Source organism: Aspergillus lucknowensis (genome assembly GCF_044049455.1).
Source record: "Aspergillus lucknowensis strain CBS 449.75 chromosome Unknown BJX67scaffold_1, whole genome shotgun sequence".
NCBI lineage: Eukaryota > Fungi > Ascomycota > Eurotiomycetes > Eurotiales > Aspergillaceae > Aspergillus > Aspergillus lucknowensis.
The window spans coordinates 1,537,608-1,552,865 of NW_027263545.1; the positions used below are offsets into that span (position 1 = coordinate 1,537,608).

At 52.9% G+C, this 15,258-nt stretch overlaps 8 protein-coding genes across 8 annotated transcripts; 4 read left to right on the forward strand and 4 right to left on the reverse strand.

Moving 5' to 3' along the window:
* Positions 1-599: 599 nt before the first annotated feature.
* On the reverse strand, positions 600-1,712 carry BJX67DRAFT_18559 (uncharacterized protein). The gene has a single exon (XM_071025246.1). The coding sequence runs from the start codon at positions 1,419-1,421 to the stop codon at positions 837-839; it is 585 nt and encodes a 194-aa protein (XP_070891773.1). The 5' UTR covers positions 1,422-1,712; the 3' UTR covers positions 600-836.
* Positions 1,713-3,084, forward strand: cbpA (putative calcineurin binding protein). The gene has a single exon (XM_071025237.1). The coding sequence runs from the start codon at positions 2,004-2,006 to the stop codon at positions 2,889-2,891; it is 888 nt and encodes a 295-aa protein (XP_070891774.1). The 5' UTR covers positions 1,713-2,003; the 3' UTR covers positions 2,892-3,084.
* On the reverse strand, positions 3,085-5,770 carry BJX67DRAFT_18504 (arginyltransferase). Its single transcript, XM_071025236.1, has 11 exons — positions 5,469-5,770; positions 5,069-5,113; positions 4,919-4,994; positions 4,773-4,835; positions 4,600-4,722; positions 4,376-4,537; positions 4,091-4,324; positions 3,943-4,040; positions 3,814-3,879; positions 3,488-3,765; positions 3,085-3,403 (listed from the first exon to the last, which is right to left on the reverse strand). Exons 1-11 carry the CDS (start codon positions 5,539-5,541, stop codon positions 3,278-3,280), a joined length of 1,344 nt encoding a protein of 447 aa, XP_070891775.1. The 5' UTR covers positions 5,542-5,770; the 3' UTR covers positions 3,085-3,277.
* Positions 5,771-5,832: 62 nt separating this feature from the next.
* Positions 5,833-6,572, forward strand: BJX67DRAFT_18849 (uncharacterized protein). The gene is made up of 2 exons (XM_071025284.1): positions 5,833-6,207; positions 6,304-6,572. Exons 1-2 carry the CDS (start codon positions 6,000-6,002, stop codon positions 6,423-6,425), a joined length of 330 nt encoding a protein of 109 aa, XP_070891776.1. The 5' UTR covers positions 5,833-5,999; the 3' UTR covers positions 6,426-6,572.
* On the reverse strand, positions 6,356-7,513 carry BJX67DRAFT_18541 (uncharacterized protein). Its single transcript, XM_071025243.1, has one exon. It carries the CDS (start codon positions 7,418-7,420, stop codon positions 6,719-6,721), a length of 702 nt encoding a protein of 233 aa, XP_070891777.1. The 5' UTR covers positions 7,421-7,513; the 3' UTR covers positions 6,356-6,718.
* A 1,064-nt stretch (positions 7,514-8,577) lies between these two features.
* BJX67DRAFT_340393 (NUDIX hydrolase) lies at positions 8,578-9,462 on the forward strand. Its single transcript, XM_071027788.1, has one exon. The coding sequence runs from the start codon at positions 8,881-8,883 to the stop codon at positions 9,235-9,237; it is 357 nt and encodes a 118-aa protein (XP_070891778.1). The 5' UTR covers positions 8,578-8,880; the 3' UTR covers positions 9,238-9,462.
* Positions 9,463-10,069: 607 nt separating this feature from the next.
* Positions 10,070-11,734, forward strand: BJX67DRAFT_340395 (DNA-directed RNA polymerase II core subunit RPB3). The gene is made up of 3 exons (XM_071027789.1): positions 10,070-10,243; positions 10,344-10,912; positions 10,986-11,734. The coding sequence occupies exons 1-3, from the start codon at positions 10,190-10,192 to the stop codon at positions 11,374-11,376; spliced, it is 1,014 nt and encodes a 337-aa protein (XP_070891779.1). The 5' UTR covers positions 10,070-10,189; the 3' UTR covers positions 11,377-11,734.
* An 830-nt stretch (positions 11,735-12,564) lies between these two features.
* On the reverse strand, positions 12,565-14,768 carry BJX67DRAFT_18884 (uncharacterized protein). Its single transcript, XM_071025297.1, has 2 exons — positions 14,010-14,768; positions 12,565-13,932 (listed from the first exon to the last, which is right to left on the reverse strand). The coding sequence occupies exons 1-2, from the start codon at positions 14,551-14,553 to the stop codon at positions 12,614-12,616; spliced, it is 1,863 nt and encodes a 620-aa protein (XP_070891780.1). The 5' UTR covers positions 14,554-14,768; the 3' UTR covers positions 12,565-12,613.
* Between the last annotated feature and the right edge of the window lie 490 nt (positions 14,769-15,258).

A 15,258-nucleotide genomic window follows, 5' to 3' on the forward strand; every position in this document is an offset into this window, starting at 1 on the left:
GTACCCAGCTGTTGTCCAACTCAGAACCCTAAGTCCACATGAGGCACACTGAGCGACGGGACTGCGCCCGGATAACAAGATGCTGCTGCCGTCAAGGAAACACCGCCAGTACCACTGAAGAGAGACGACTGGTTATAGAATGTCGGCGCTTGCTAATGGTCAATTCGGCCCACAGAGGATGGCACGGCATGGGGCATTGCGATGCTTCACAAGGCTTCCGACCGCGGGGGAGACGCTGCAACAAGGCATTTTCTGCTGGCCGGGACGTCGAGGAGGGTCCTGTTTGGCGCGTGGGCTTCGTGCTCTCCCAGGTTTACCGTTTAAAGGCCGTCACTAGCCTCGCAAGTATGCGGGTGTTATAGCCGCGAGCCGCAAGCGCGATGTGCCTAAGGCTTACTCCGGCGGAGATACAAATTGCCCGGTACGGGCGTAAGCCGGGCGCTGTGTGTTTTGCGAGCCTGAATCAGGCGTCTTCTTGAGTCCTTAAACGAGTACTATTGAAACCGCGAAGGGAAAGAGCCATTTTGCCCTCAGGAAGCATGCGGAGTGGCTATGCCAAACATCGCTCGAGTGGAGGCGAAGCGAAGCAAAGTGTTGCCAAGCCTGGACTTGTCTGTGGTGCGACCGCTCTGAGCAAGGGGGATGGCGGTGGGAGTTAATTGAGGCATTGTCAGCCTTTGTGATGACATTGCAAGAGGTCATGGGGAGAAGTCTCTGTCGATACAGGGAAAGTCAGAGAGCCCTGGGGTGGTGTTGACACTGTCGTCTGGCTTACCCCGTGACCTGGGGGGAATAACGGCCTCAGGGGTTCGCCTGGGTTCGATGAAAGAAGTCTATCAGAGCTTGGCATCGTTCGAGTTCAGCAGGCGAGGAGAGCTTAGCCACACAGATATTGAGTTGCCTGTTGTTCGCGAAGCTGGCCGTGGGTTCGGATCCTCCCAATAATTCGGACAGACGGAGGTGGCATCAGCCACAATTGGGAAGATCACAATCAGATCCACCACGGAGCCCAGCGTCTGCGGATCACTTCGGCTCCGTCCTTTTCTGGACATGCGAGAGGGTTGACAAGGCTGTTTGCACTTGTTTTCTGCTCCTTCCAGGCTTTTGGTCCCAACCTCCACCCAAGAGGCGGAGCTTGTCTGGAGCAATGCGAGGCATGTCGTCAGCAAGGGATAGGACCGTGGAAGCAATGTATGGGAATAGGGGCTGGGGACCGCAAAATAGTAGTTCGAATGATGTTGCCTATATCGCGTTGGCAAGACAAACGGCCGCAATGCTCGTGAGAGGCTCTGAGCTACTGTTGAGTTCAGCACACAGGGCAGAGTCAGCAGGCGAAGCAAGGACTCGCGATGTCCACGGAGGAGAGACATCCATGCTGTTAACCATCCAAAAGTCGAAAATGCATTACTTTCACAATGCATCTGCTGATCAGACAAAATCTGATTCCGTGCCGGAAATGTGGTAGTATCACCGAGCCCTGCAGTGGCAGGCGTTGAAGAAGTCACCACGGCGACTCCGTGGCAAAGACCATCGCAGCAGAATGGGCTCGAATCGATCTTCAGGAACGTCTGCCGACAACCGACGGCTCGCGTTCCCTGGATCGACGAGGTAGAATCCAGAGGAAAAGTTCGTCATCCGGTCTCATAGGCCAAGCAGGGGCAGTGCAGTACGCACGCTCATTCCCGCCGCAAGCAGAAGTCAGAGGCGTTGCTGCGCCTCCGGCCCAGACGAAGACGGCAAAACGATGTTCACTGATCGAATCATGCGCGATATCTCTATAAGAGCAGAGGGAAGTTCATATCCAGGAGTCCAGAATTAAACCATCAAATCATCCAGAGTGAAATTCGCATGTTGGAGGACTGAAACACAGATCCCAACCACCATCTCAACAGCTTTTCTCTCCCGTGGCGACCTCGACATCTTTTCTCCCACCTCCCCCTCCTCTCCTATCGGCTGTTGTCTCTCAACTCACACTCTACCCAACGCCCACAACAACACACACAATGAGGGGCACATCATCTCCGCAATCGTTCCCTTCTTCTCCCTCCTTCCAGGCCACTCGGTCTTCTCGCTCGTCTTCCAAGCCATCGCTCTCCCTCGACCTCTCCACCCTCCCGCCTCTCTCCCAACCGGCACCACCAACAAACACCCTCCTAATCACTGATCTCAACGACCTAACCCTCTTCCAACCATCCTCTCTCGCCAGCATCCGGGCACAGCTTGAATCCATCGCTCCCCTCAACTCCTTCTCGCCCCTCCCCTCTTTCCGCCGCATCGTCTGCTCCTTCCACAATGCCTCCGATGCAATCCAGGCCCGCAAGCTCCTCGACGGCGAAAGCCTCCTCAACCGCCCCGTCCGCACAAAGATCTACTTTGGCGAGCCAACACCCCTCCTCGGGTCCGACGAAACCGGCGTGAAGCACAAGCTCCTCGAGGCCCCGCAGGTCGACAAGCTCTTCTTCATCAGCCCCCCGCCGAGCCCACCACACGGCTGGGTCTTGCGCCCTGAGGATCCCCCAAATAAGGAAGTCCACGCTAGCGATCTGGCGCAGGCCCTGGCCCAATTAAAGACGGAACAGTCGGCGTCGACCGCGGCTTTTGCGAATATCTACGCCTCCGGCCCGTACCAGGCTGACCCGGACACCCCGATGTCTCTTTCCTCCGATAAGAGGACGGGCAGCTGGCCATTGCCTCAGCAGCGGAGCAGGAGCAGCACGCTTATCTACAATCCCGAGGAACACGGCGGCAGCCCCAACCTTCCTGCGGTTATGGTCGAAGATACGAGCGCCGATCCAGATGATATGGACACGGAGATGAGTCCGATTGATATGCCGGTGAAGCAGGCGCCCCCGAAGACTGCCCGACCACCGGTGGAGCTGATGATGGACTGAGCTGGAAAGCCTACATTCATTTCTTCTTGTTGTTACTCTCTCAATTGTCAACTTGTCTTTTCTCGACTGTATTTTAGCGATTTCACTCGGACATTGCGTGCATGGGATTATAATTGGCTTTCCTGTGGCTGCTAATTCCTTTTCTTTTCTTCAACAAACAATCATTGGGAGGCGTTCCGGGCAGGTTCATTAATACAACAATAGTGGCGGTAGTGAAGCATCTGTGGTCTGAACTGTTATATCCTCGAAATCCAGTATACATGGTGTGCATGTACATATCAATTCAATTGATGCTTATACTGTTGAAGTTGACTCCTGAATTTCGATTCTCGACCGTATGAAACCTGTCTCAGAGCAAAAGACAAATTTTGACAGTGATAACTAACTCAATCGAACAACACTACAGCACTATTCCTCACAACCGTAGGACCCAACACCGCCGCCAACTCCGCGACAATTCCTTTTATCGACTGTGGCTCGTCAATTGGCATCCTCTCCCATCCTACGAGATCCTATATGCGTGTTATATTGTCAGTACTCAGTATCCATCTCATAACGTCGGGAGGGAAAGATTAAGGATGAGAAGAGACACTCACAGCCATGTGCACAAAAGATCCGTGAACGAGTAACGGCCAGGATCCCAGGTCCAGCCGCTTCACTTCGTCAACTGTGAGGGCGCCGGGCATGTGCAGCGTGAAGAGCGAGACTTCCTCGTCATTTATTTCGACGTCGGCGTCGGCGTCCGCTTCGACTTGGGCTTGGCTGGCAGAGTTTGTGGTTGCTTTGCGGTCTCGTGAGAGGGAGACGTAGGGTCGTTCGTTAAGTTTGCGAGTCAGCTCGCCGTCCAGCGGGTCCCAGGTGGGCGACTCAGGATCTGTTTGGTTAGGGGACGACGCAGTTCGTGGAGAGGGTAGAGACGAACCGAGGATATATTGTGGCCGGAAAGTGCCCTTGTAGCGCATCTTTTGGCAGGAGTGGATATAATACCCTGATCGGGATGTTAATAGATACAGCGTGACGTTGGTGACGTGGATTGGAGGGTGTAGCTTACCCATGTAGTAGTACTTATAGCCCTCCTCGATAGCGGTGGCTATTTCTCTCATCGCGCTGAGTTTCCCAAACTCCCAGTGCTCGTAGTCCGGATCGTAGCTTTGTCTGTTAGGGATGGAGTACAATAACGGTTTAGAAGCGAGACGTACAAGATATAGACGGAACTGACGCCGTTGGGCATCAGATCAAGGACTGCGACGGCGACGAGCTTCCCATCGAGTCGGTAACATTGGTGCCAGGATCCTAATCTGCGCTTGCCTTCCGTAGCATTGGGCTCCGTTCGTTCGAGACCTGAGCAGAGAAAGCGCTTGAAGTCTTTTGTCTGCCATTTGGAGACGTCCTCCTTGTGCACCTTGGTCTGGTATTTGCGGAATAGCTCGAACCTGGGGCTTTGAGTATAGTGTCCACAGTAGATGCAGTAGTAGTCAGCTTACTTTGCCTCTGAAACTGTGTCACCTTCAATGTTGATTTCGAAGCGATGAGCCGGCTCGAGTGGTTTTTTGGTCTTTGGGTCAATCGGCCGCTTCACATTACTGTACTCGACTCCATGGACAGCGTCGAGAAGGTCAAAGTTGCATTTGCGACGCTTCTTCTCTCTAAGCCAAGATTGTGAGCTCGGAATGCACTCTGACTGCAGAGACACACGGCGGGGCCTTACTCCCTGGTTTTCGGGCAGAGGTACGCAGCTCTGCGGATGTACTCAGGGCCCAGGACGAACTTGTTCCAGCGATTGATTGCCTTGCGTTGATCTCGCCTTGGTTTGTAGGCAGCCGCCTCGAGCCTGGGCTAATCAGTATCGCTGAAGAAGCCAGAAAGGCGCACCAGACATACCTCATGGTATAGTGAGGACAGCATGATCGCTGCAGGTTCTGTTTGTAGTACAGAGTGCCGGACCTACACGAGGGTTAGAAGATTGGACGTCAAGAAATTGCATTTGTGCCACTGCAAGGATGGATGGATCGGTGATGCAGCCTGACCTTCTCCATCCCCTGTTGACGAGTTCTTCATAGTGACCTGGACGCACGGAGATGGAGCTAGCGTAGTAAGAAGCACCTACGGAGGGCAGGATGGGCTTCAGCGATCGGCTCCAGAGCGGCGGGGTGGGGCTACAGAGCAGGGCGACTGACTACCATTATCGGATTTACAGTATCCGCATGAGTTGCGTTGGTAACCTGGAGTCATATATTGGTCAGAGTGCTGACGGCGATGCGGCGATGATCGTGAGAGGGATCCATCGTGTTAGTCACGACGAGTAGTCAACGACTGGGGAGAGAATGGACAGGATTGGGCACGGAGGGACCGAGGAAAAGAAGAAGAGAGGAGGAAGAAAATGGCCAGGATGATCGAGGGGAGCAAACTGGAAACGCGACGGGATCAGATTGATGGGAAGAGGGGCTGTACAGAGCAAAGAAATCACAATACATCATGAGGGGCAAGAGGACCCTCTGTCAGGACGCACGCAGGAAATAAACTGGGGCCAATGGCCATTGCACGGGGAAAAGCAGTCTGCTGTGACTGGCTACTCACCGAGGGGTCGGAACAGCGACAACTGCCTCGCTCGTTCGGCGTCAATCGGTGCTCGGGGGTCACTGGGTTCCATGGCGAGGCAAGTGAGTGAGGTGCAAAGATGGAGATTGGAGGTTGACGATGGGCTGAGAATTGCTAGCGCTCAAGGCGGGAAAGGAAGAAAAGAAGAATCTCTCCCGAGAAGGCGCGCGTGTTGATGGTCAAGAGATGCAGCGGCGATGGGGAGAACAGAACCTGGGGAGCTGGAGACATGCGGCGGATGACGGGTTCAAATACAGCACAGCACAAAGAGGGCCGTGGGCTGTTGAGCTCGGAGAAGACAAGACAGCGTCCACAGTCTCGAAGATGAGGACAACTTCACAGCTTCTTCGATCCCAGGCTCTCTCAGCTCTGGTCGAAGATACAAGCGTTCCTGGTGCTTCTAGAAGGAGCAGCCTTGGCCAGCTCCCCTGTCAGTTTGTATGCATCCGGCTGCTGGTCCAATCTGCGTGCTTCCTGGAGGTGTTCCTTTCGCCACTCCAATGAAGAACGATGCTACTTGTCATAGACTTGACATGCAGGATTGTGGATGGACGAGCAGTCGCATCGCTACTCTTAATGACTTTACTGTATTCATCCTTCTACAGAGCACTAACTCAGCAATTGGAGTCCTGCGCTGAGCATACGCCGGAAAGGTACTGCGTCTTGTTTTGTCTGGTACCGCTGACCGCCGTTACGATACCACTCCGGATATTTCAAGGTACAGCTGCGCTCTTCGCCCCAACGGGCCTGATCCCCTATTTTATTTTATTTTAGCATGTTAATTTATCTGCTTCGATCTCACTATTACCTGAAGACAGGTGTGTTTTTTTTTTACTTTCTTCTCGGGCACCGACATCTCAAGGGGAAGATTCGTTGATCCAGCCGATCTCACTCCAAACGACGACCTTGGCTGAGCCTGTTGATCAGACGCAATGATTCATCCTTCGACTACACCAGTCACCGCTCCCTGGTTACTCAGGTACAAATTGCAATGATCGAACGTTGGAACAAAATTAGGAGGCAAAGTGCGGACCTTTCCTCGGTTCCACAGACTGGTGAGACTGCTCATGAATTCCACACGAAATGAAACGTGGATAACTCCAAGACACCGCTCCAAGTTCGGAACTTGTGCATTTTCGGGCATTGGTAAATCTGCATGCTAATAGTATTTTGAAATTCTTGGAGACTGTCCACGACCAACTGACAATATGAGATGGTTCCTCGTCCAATCAATCCGACGAAATCCCGGAGGAAGAGACAGGTCTTTGGCGCACGCGAGAGGGATGAATTATTACAAGACTCGCGCTCGCAAGGGGAGACGAGCAGGAGACAGTCCAGAGGACAAGAGAGAAAACTGGGTCAGATCCACCTCGTGAGCCAAACCTTTTTGTGGTACAACGGATGGACCCTTCTACCTCACAGGCCGAATTATGGAAAACAGACCCCATTTCGTCTCGGTTGGTTTGGGAAACTTTGTCAGCGCGTGGTTTGACGAAGTAATAGTTAATGCAATGTGATTTCTCGGGGTTTAGTTGAGTCAACGAAGGACAGGGTAAAATTCGAGTATCAAACTTTATTTTTCTCGTCGGAATCGTGGAGAAGCTGCGTTGTTTCGCTTTTCTTTTTCCTGGAGGAGCTCCTTTCCGGGGAAGGTTGGAGGAATGCCCAAGCGCTCGGCCAGCGTGCCCTGCATGGGATTTTAGGTTTCCGGATCTGCTCCTTTGCGAGCCTGAAGCTGGGAGGTTGACCGATGCGGGGCAGACGGCAAACCCAGGGCACACGATGTCATTCAGGACGAGAGCTCTCCGACCCAACTCTTTCCTTGTCCCGCAAGATGCCGTCGATTTCGGAAAGAGTAGTCGCAGTGGAGGACCTGGAGACTGTAAATTGACAGCGATTGACATGCCCTCACCAACGCGCATTTGCTCCATACCTCAAGCGAATCATGCAAGTGATGTCTGGGACTCTGGGGCGTCGTGCATACGTTACGGACGGCATGACCACGGCAATGAGTATTGGTGAACCATGGGGTCGATCAGAGCGTTGGTATTGCTCGGTTGATGCTGTCGCTGGCTGCAGCTGGGTTGAGCTAGGGAAGGCAGGGGATGCACATAAGATCAGTTAGTGGCTCGAAACCCCAAGAGGGCTTGGGAGCGCTCCAGTGGCGATTGGATCGAGGCGCGACAGCGCAGCAACGAGATGTTGAGATGCGGATCCTGAGATCCTCGCTGGGACTGACGGCTTTCGCTGCTGTTATTGTTGGCCATGACTGCTGGTGACTGTGATGCTCTTGTTGAAGACTTTCCTGCACGTGATGTCATCCGGGGGCCTGACAAAGGGCAGTATGGATGCTGAGGGAGGTTTCGAGAAATAGGCTGGATAGGAGATCATTCTAAGTTCAGCAGCACGCTCTTGTCATCACCAAGACAGGATGTTCTCACATTGAGAGACGGAAATCCTGAAAGAGAGAAAAGGACCTGTGTGACGGAAGCTACCGTATGTAATACCCGTACCGTACCGCCAGGTGTACCATCTTGAAGACACTTTGAGTCTTGCCGGACCGCGCCGCCCATCGTCCATCCCAAGCTGTCTCCGTCGTCTCGCCTCCCCTCCGTTCCTCTTTCTTCTTTCTCCTCCTATCCCCTCCCCTATTTCTATGCTATCCCCTCGATTATCATGTCTGCTTCCGTCCACAAGTCTCCCTCGAGGTTCCCGTCCGCCACGGGAGTGAACGGGAATTCCTAGTTCCTCATCTACCTTGCCGTCTTCCTCTTCCAAAAAAAATTTCTCTGCCCTTTTCCCCGGCCGCCCTCCTGTTCCACCCCAGAAAAAGAGAAATCCCCAGGAACGGTCGTGAGCCAGCTCCTATCCACCATAGCTGGCTCGCTATTCCACCAGGAATCCTGTTGTGTTGGAGTTTCTCCCTTTTGGAGCCTTCCTTTATACTTCCATATAGTGTCGTCATCCGGTGTCGACCGTTTTCTCACCATCTTTGCTACCGCAACTGCCCCATTCCTTATATTTAGCTTCCCCCGAGGCACGGCAAGAGCTGTGTTTCCATAACTTCTCGATATCTTCTTTATATAACTTTTTTTCTTGGAGGTGCTTCGAGCTCGGGTCTTTGGTATAAATCCTCGCTGGTCCAACATGGTGGACCAGGTTCGGTCAATGCAGTCCCGTGTCGGACGAAAAAACCAACGTGAGTCATTCCTGATCACCATTTCCGAACCTCGCTTTTGCTCTCACACCTCTCGGTCCGAGCTCCAATATTTTGTTAGTGTCATGCAAGATGCCGCGCTGACATGTTCTCTTATTGCTAGGGTACGGATCGAAAGGCGAACGCCTGGTAGCCGGCGTCGTCCCGTTATCAAAGGACAAGGGTTTGGTGTTGATGATCCAGTCTGCGGGACGAGGGGGTTGGGTACTTCCAAAAGGCGGATGGGAGACCGACGAAGGAAGTGCCCAACAGGCCGCCTGCAGAGAGGCTTGGGAGGAAGCCGGAGTCGTATGCACGGTTCTCAGAGATCTGGGAACGATTCCGGACATGCGCCCGTCAAACATGCTGACATCAAACGCACCAAGAGCTTCGTATCAATTCTTCGAGGTCATCGTGGACCGGGAGGAGGAACAGTGGCCTGAGATGCAAAAGCGGAAGCGACAGTGGGTGTCGTACTCTCAGGCGGCCGCCGCTCTTGCAAGCCGGCCAGAACTCCTGGAGGCGCTAAATCGCAGCTCTGTGAAGAGATAGCGCATCTCTTCTCGTTTCCCTTTATGGTATCGACCACCGCCCAGTTTTTGGTCTGCCCTTTTACGACTTGATATGATGTTCCAAAAAGAATTCCTTGGTTTCCTATTTACCGTCATTTATTTTGCATCTGTTCACAATTTCTGTTCTGGCTGGTTGGGTATGTTTCCGGTGTTTGAGTGGTCCCATTATCGCAGCACAATCGGTTGGCGGCTTGATGGCTTTTTTGCATGACACTGGCTTTGACGCGATGGCCTTTATAGACTCGGCAGACCGCGCCAGCATAGAAGCTACGGGAGCATGGTCTGGCGGCATTGTTGCGGATGGTTGGAAAAAAGTTCTTGATGTCGCGCGATCGTGATTTGGATCAGGTCATGGGTTGTTTGAACGCTCAACGCGACGTTTACCTGGCCTCTGGGATGAGGTGCTCGACTCTCTTGGTTTTGGTCTGGTTGGATACCTGACGAGAAACCTTGGCTTCTTTGGAACCTGTCGATGGTTCAGAATCACCAGACATCTGGACTCAGAAAGACGAAAAGATGTTATCGCTCCTATTCAGATATCTGTAGAGCGTAGAGTGAGTGCCTAGACTGTAAGTCGCGAAGAGAAAAAGGAGCGATCTCATCGAACTCAAGGGGAACCCAAGAATAACTATCGAAGAGTGTCTGATACTAATCAAATAATAATCCCGCGCAGGTCCTTCGTCGATAAGGCGGAGTGAATAAAAAGAAATTATTGCTTGAAGTGCCTCCAGGGCTTTTGATGCCAGTTACCCGATCGGGCAAAGCGTAGAATTTCCATCGAGACTTCAACACTCAAGCTTCACCACCGACCTGCTTTCTTCACAACCACTCCTGCCCACACGGCTTCACATAGCCTATTGCTCATATACTCTTTATCGATCTGTGATCTCTGTCCGCATATCCTGACACAGGGGCGCCTCCTCGTCACGACGATGGATTACGAGATGGACATCGAGCCCACCGGGCCCCAAGTCACAGTGCGAGAGGTGAGCTTCAGAATCCATCCCCCACAAGGACCTACTCTCGCAAAGCACTACATCATAGCGACGAAAGGATCAGAAGGGAAGACTGATCGTAAAATGAAAGGCCGAACCCTACCGCGTAGACTTCAAACTCGCGTCTGTCGACCTCGCCTTCGCCAATTCCCTGCGCCGTGTCATGCTCGCCGATATCCCCACGATGGCCATTGATCTCGTCGAAGTTGAAAAGAACTCCTCCGTCCTCCCGGACGAAATGCTCGCCCACCGCCTCGGCCTCATCCCGCTGAACTCGAAAAACTGCGACCAGGACGTCGAGTACACCCGCGACTGCGACTGCGAGGACCACTGCGCCCGCTGCTCGGTTACACTGTCGCTACACGCGCGCTGCACGGGTGATGAGATTATGCGTGTCTATGCGCGTGATTTGGTCGTTTCAGGGGAGCGCGCGAATGAGTGGGTGGGGAATCCGGTCATCACGGATCCGGATGGGAATGGCCCGCTCATTTGTAAGTTGCGACGGGGGCAGGAGTTGAAGATGACTTGTATTGCAAAAAAGGGGATCGCGAAGGAGCATTCGAAGTGGGCGCCTACGGCGGCGATTGGGTTCGAGTATGATCCGCATAATAACCTGAGGCACGTGGATTACTGGTATGAAGAGGATCCGGTCAAGGAGTGGTACGTCTATCATCTCTCATCCCTACCCCACATATGACCTCTATCTTCACGTTGTTTATTGACAATGTCTTAGGCCTGTCTCCCAAAATGCGGCCTGGGAACACGCCGCCCCCCCGGACCAACCCTTCGACTACGACGCGCAACCGAACAACTTCTACCTCGACATCGAGAGCATCGGCAACCTCGACCCAGACATGATAATTCAACAGGGAATCGTTGTCCTCCAGCGCAAACTCGCCTCCGTTATCTCCTCGCTCTCCGGCACAGGAGAGGGAGGCGATCGCAACGGCATGCCCGATGAAGACATGATGGGTGTCCGCAGCCCAGATGCATACGAACCGCCCGAGGGTATCGACGGTGGATTCACGGCGTATGCGAATGGCGGCGCCGCGAGTGCTTGGGGTGCTAGCGCTGCAACACCGTATGGGGCTACACCTTATGGCGGCGGTGGATATGGATTCTAAGCCTCCTGCCTCCACGCTGTCCATCCACTCATGGGTGTATCTCAATGTTTTCCCTTTTTCTCTATTTTTTTGTACCACACGAATACAACCGGGACTGAGAAAAGAAACGAAGCAAGGCAAGAAAAAGCAGGCGGTTTACTTTCTTCATCTTCATCTTGATCACCTCACTACCCAAAGAGAATTTTGCATTGGACGGAGTTTGGAAACAGGGGTTTCATGGTGCCCGGGCGCGTTGTGTTCGACTATCCGTTTCATTTCGTTTCGTTTTGTTCCATTTATTTATGTTGAACGTTAGCTTACCACTTCGGTATTATCAGCTAGATAGGCAACTGCTAAAGATACCTACAATAAATTTATTGATGTATAGTCTTCTTTCTTCTGATCTATTGAGGTGAGCGATTAGGATATATCTCCTCTTAACACTCATCCAATGACTGGACTCAGGCCTGATCCCGCTCGGTATACAGCGAGAGAGAACAGAAACAAGAGGAAGGACGTGGGATAGAGCAGAGTAACACAGACCGTAACTAGTTAACTTGGGTAGATCTAGTGAGATAGATAACCTACCTATCTACCTACCTCCCTGCTTACCTCCAGACACCATGTATGCCGAGAAATAAAGCATAATCAGACGAGAGACCAGAGCCCAGAAGAAAGAAGAAGCAAATATAAACACGAACAAGAACAATGTATTTGGGAAAGGCAAGATTGACATCAGATCAAACCAGACCGTCACTTGTCCAAGCCAATCCTTCCCACTCCCTTCCAAGATGCAGATAGATGGATATACGACGGAGAGAGAGAGAGATAGAGAGAGAGAGAGAGAAAACAGGTAGAACTGGCGGAGAGAAGATGAGACGTGCCGGGAAGTGAGGGATGTATGAGTGGAGGAGAAGGTTGTCTATCGCCTTGCTTTTTACTTGCCTTGCTTCGCCTCGTTCGCCGATGATGAATAAAAGATGGGAAGCGATAGCAAATGCCCATTACCCATTCCCCCTGTTTGCGCCTTTAGACTCCGAGGTGATTGGTGCATGGATGTATGGGATGGGTATGTACGGATGGATGCGTATATTTAGTAGGACAGACGTGGAGGCCATGAACAACCCAAGTGCCGGCAGCAAACCTAGACAAGACGACTGATAACGCCGACCCAATGTATGATGCATAGAGAACAGACAAAAGACACTGTCCACGGAGAAGGATGATGGATGGAGTTAGGGTGAGGAGAAAGGGCCCGTCATACTCCGTCGATCGAATCCGTATCATCAGATCCATCCGTAAGCAACTGGTCAGACGGCGGGAGTTTGCGACCCGACCCATACACCATCTCCATGAGCTTTGCCTTTTGCTTCTCGCGCACAGCCCGAAGGTAGTCATATGTCCCTTCTAACCCACGAATCTGGCCTTCGATCACGGCTTCAACGGGGCCAAGGGTTCGACCGTTGCTACCCGATTCGATTGAGCCAGCGAAGCTTACGGAGTCGTTACGCCGGACTAGTGGGCTGACGAGCTTGCGGCGCAATGTTTCGAGGTTCACCTTGAGTGTGAGGAGACGACCGCGATGGTCCATGAGGAGATGTTTGTTTGCAACTGTGCGGCTGCGCACGTTGGCGAGAAGTCGCTTGTTCTTTTCATACTTGCGGACGACGGCAGCGTCCGGGCCAAGTACACGAGTCCAGAGAGAACTGAGCATTTCGCCCTCGGCGCGCTCCTGTGCATCAGATTCGCGTACAACAGTGCGCTGGAGATTCAGGAACTGGCGGTCGATGGACTCGAACAACGCAAAGAGCGCAGTTGAGTGGGTGAGTTCGCTGTTGATTGACTCTTCGAGCACGGATAGGAACTCGGTGAAGGTCCGGGTTAGGGTTGCGCGGGTGCGCTGGGCCGAGGTCTGTCCAAATATTGCCGTTACTACAGTCCCAAATGTTGTTTGAGTCGTCGCGAGCTCGCTGTCTGCTGCTTCACCATTTGAGACTGCCACCCGTTCAAGGGTACCGAGTCGCGATAGTAGTTCGTGCACATTGTCGAATACAATAGACGGTAGGGTACTTGGAGGTTGCGACGACAAAGTTTCTAGCTCGCGCTTGGCCCAATCCATAACGAGGAGAATCGAATCGACGTCTGAGTCAACGTTGGCGAAGAAGCGTGTCAGCTCTAGGGAGAGTGATTTAAGCGATTCGGATAACTCGTCGAGCTGGCGGACGATAATGGGTGCGCTGGTCATATTGGTGCCCCGCACAGACTCACTGAGATCCCAGACGGCTACACCAGTCTCCTGCAAGGTTCCAATCTGCTGCACGCCGTTCTCGGAGTAGTAGATAAGGGGCTCAAATGAGCGCGCAAAGCTCGATAGCTTCACAAGGTCTGGAATCGCTGATGGGAAACTCGGCATGAACAAGGCGCGCATGAATGCGATGGAAATCAGGGCAATCAGAACGGACAGAGTCGCGTTTGACTTGGAGCTTGTGATACGATCGATCTTGGATTGCATGTATGTGAAGAATGCGACAAAGGGTTCTCGATGTTGAACTTCTGCACGCACAGCGAACCGGATATCTTGAAGAGAGATCCAGGTGTTAGTATATACCGCGCCAGCAAGCTGGACAGGGTGAATCAAACAAAAAGATGCCTACAATTGCTTATATTATCTTCAGGTCTGAACTCCAATGCCTCAGTTTCAGCACTCGGCCTCACAGGCAGTCGCATCGGACTAGGCGACCGGCCCTTCAATGGCGAATCTGCATCGGGGGGTAATGGGATGCTGGCAGCGACACTGACATCCTCCGGTTCGGGAGAGAGGCTCTGGATTTGTTCCGTAGGGCGTTCCAGCGCATCTTCATACTGTGGACTAGGCTCGCGCGATTGCGATGGACTGACTCCCACAGTCGGTTTGAGGCCAAAGCGCTCATGATCGACCTTGCGCGAGTAGGGCTGGTGTCGGTACCACCCGCTACTTGGGGTAGGGTCGTACCTTCGAAATCCAGGCGGGGACCAGGGCTCGCCAACTGGGGTAGTGTCGTCGCCTTCGCCGTCCGATTCCTCGGACCTGAAACCTGAATGTTGAGACGGGAGACCGAAGATTGGTGAGCGATGGGGGTTGCTGGTGTTCTCAAAGTCCTCGAGCGACGCATCCAATGACGGATGGTCGTCGAAGACGTTGTCCAGCTCGTCGAGCATGATAGACGGCGCCTCGCGCAGGGGGTCCTGAATTTGTACAGCCACTTCCAGTAGATGCAATTCCTCGAGGAATCGCTTCTAAACGGCCTGGTTTGGTTGCTCAAGGAGAGAGGAGGATTCGCAATGGCGCTAAGAGGGTAGAGGCTAAGCAGATCAAGGTGGGGGAGATGCAGGAGACGAAGGGACGGGAATAATCGAGTCCAGCAACACAAAAGTGAGAAGAGCGGGGGAGAGTACGGAGTGAACGGAAGATAAAAGGTCTTCGAGGGAGCTGCGGAGACAGCGCAGGAGAGAGGAATGCGACGATGGGCCAAGTCGAGCCCCGAGCCTTGATTGCCTGAAGAGCAGGAAGGCTGACAAGTCACAGCAGGAATACCGAGGGGAGGAGTAAGGTGTTACAAACGGGATTGCATTAGACGGTATATAAGAGCATGAATTCTTTTGTTTTGTTCGATTCTGTTCGCAAGACTGCTGTCGACGTTATTTGCTGGCAACAGGGTCGGTCCAGAGCGGCCGAAGTGTTTCATCTGAAGAAACGTATAAAATGTATGACGAGAAACGAGGCACTGAGTACCGGAGAAAGAAGCGATCCTGCCCCTCGCATGCGACCTGAACTAGTATGTCCTGTCCCGTCTCTGTCCTCAACCAGGTTCATCAACTCGAGGAGAAGTGCTGTCCTGGGGGAATATATGGAGGGGGCGCAGG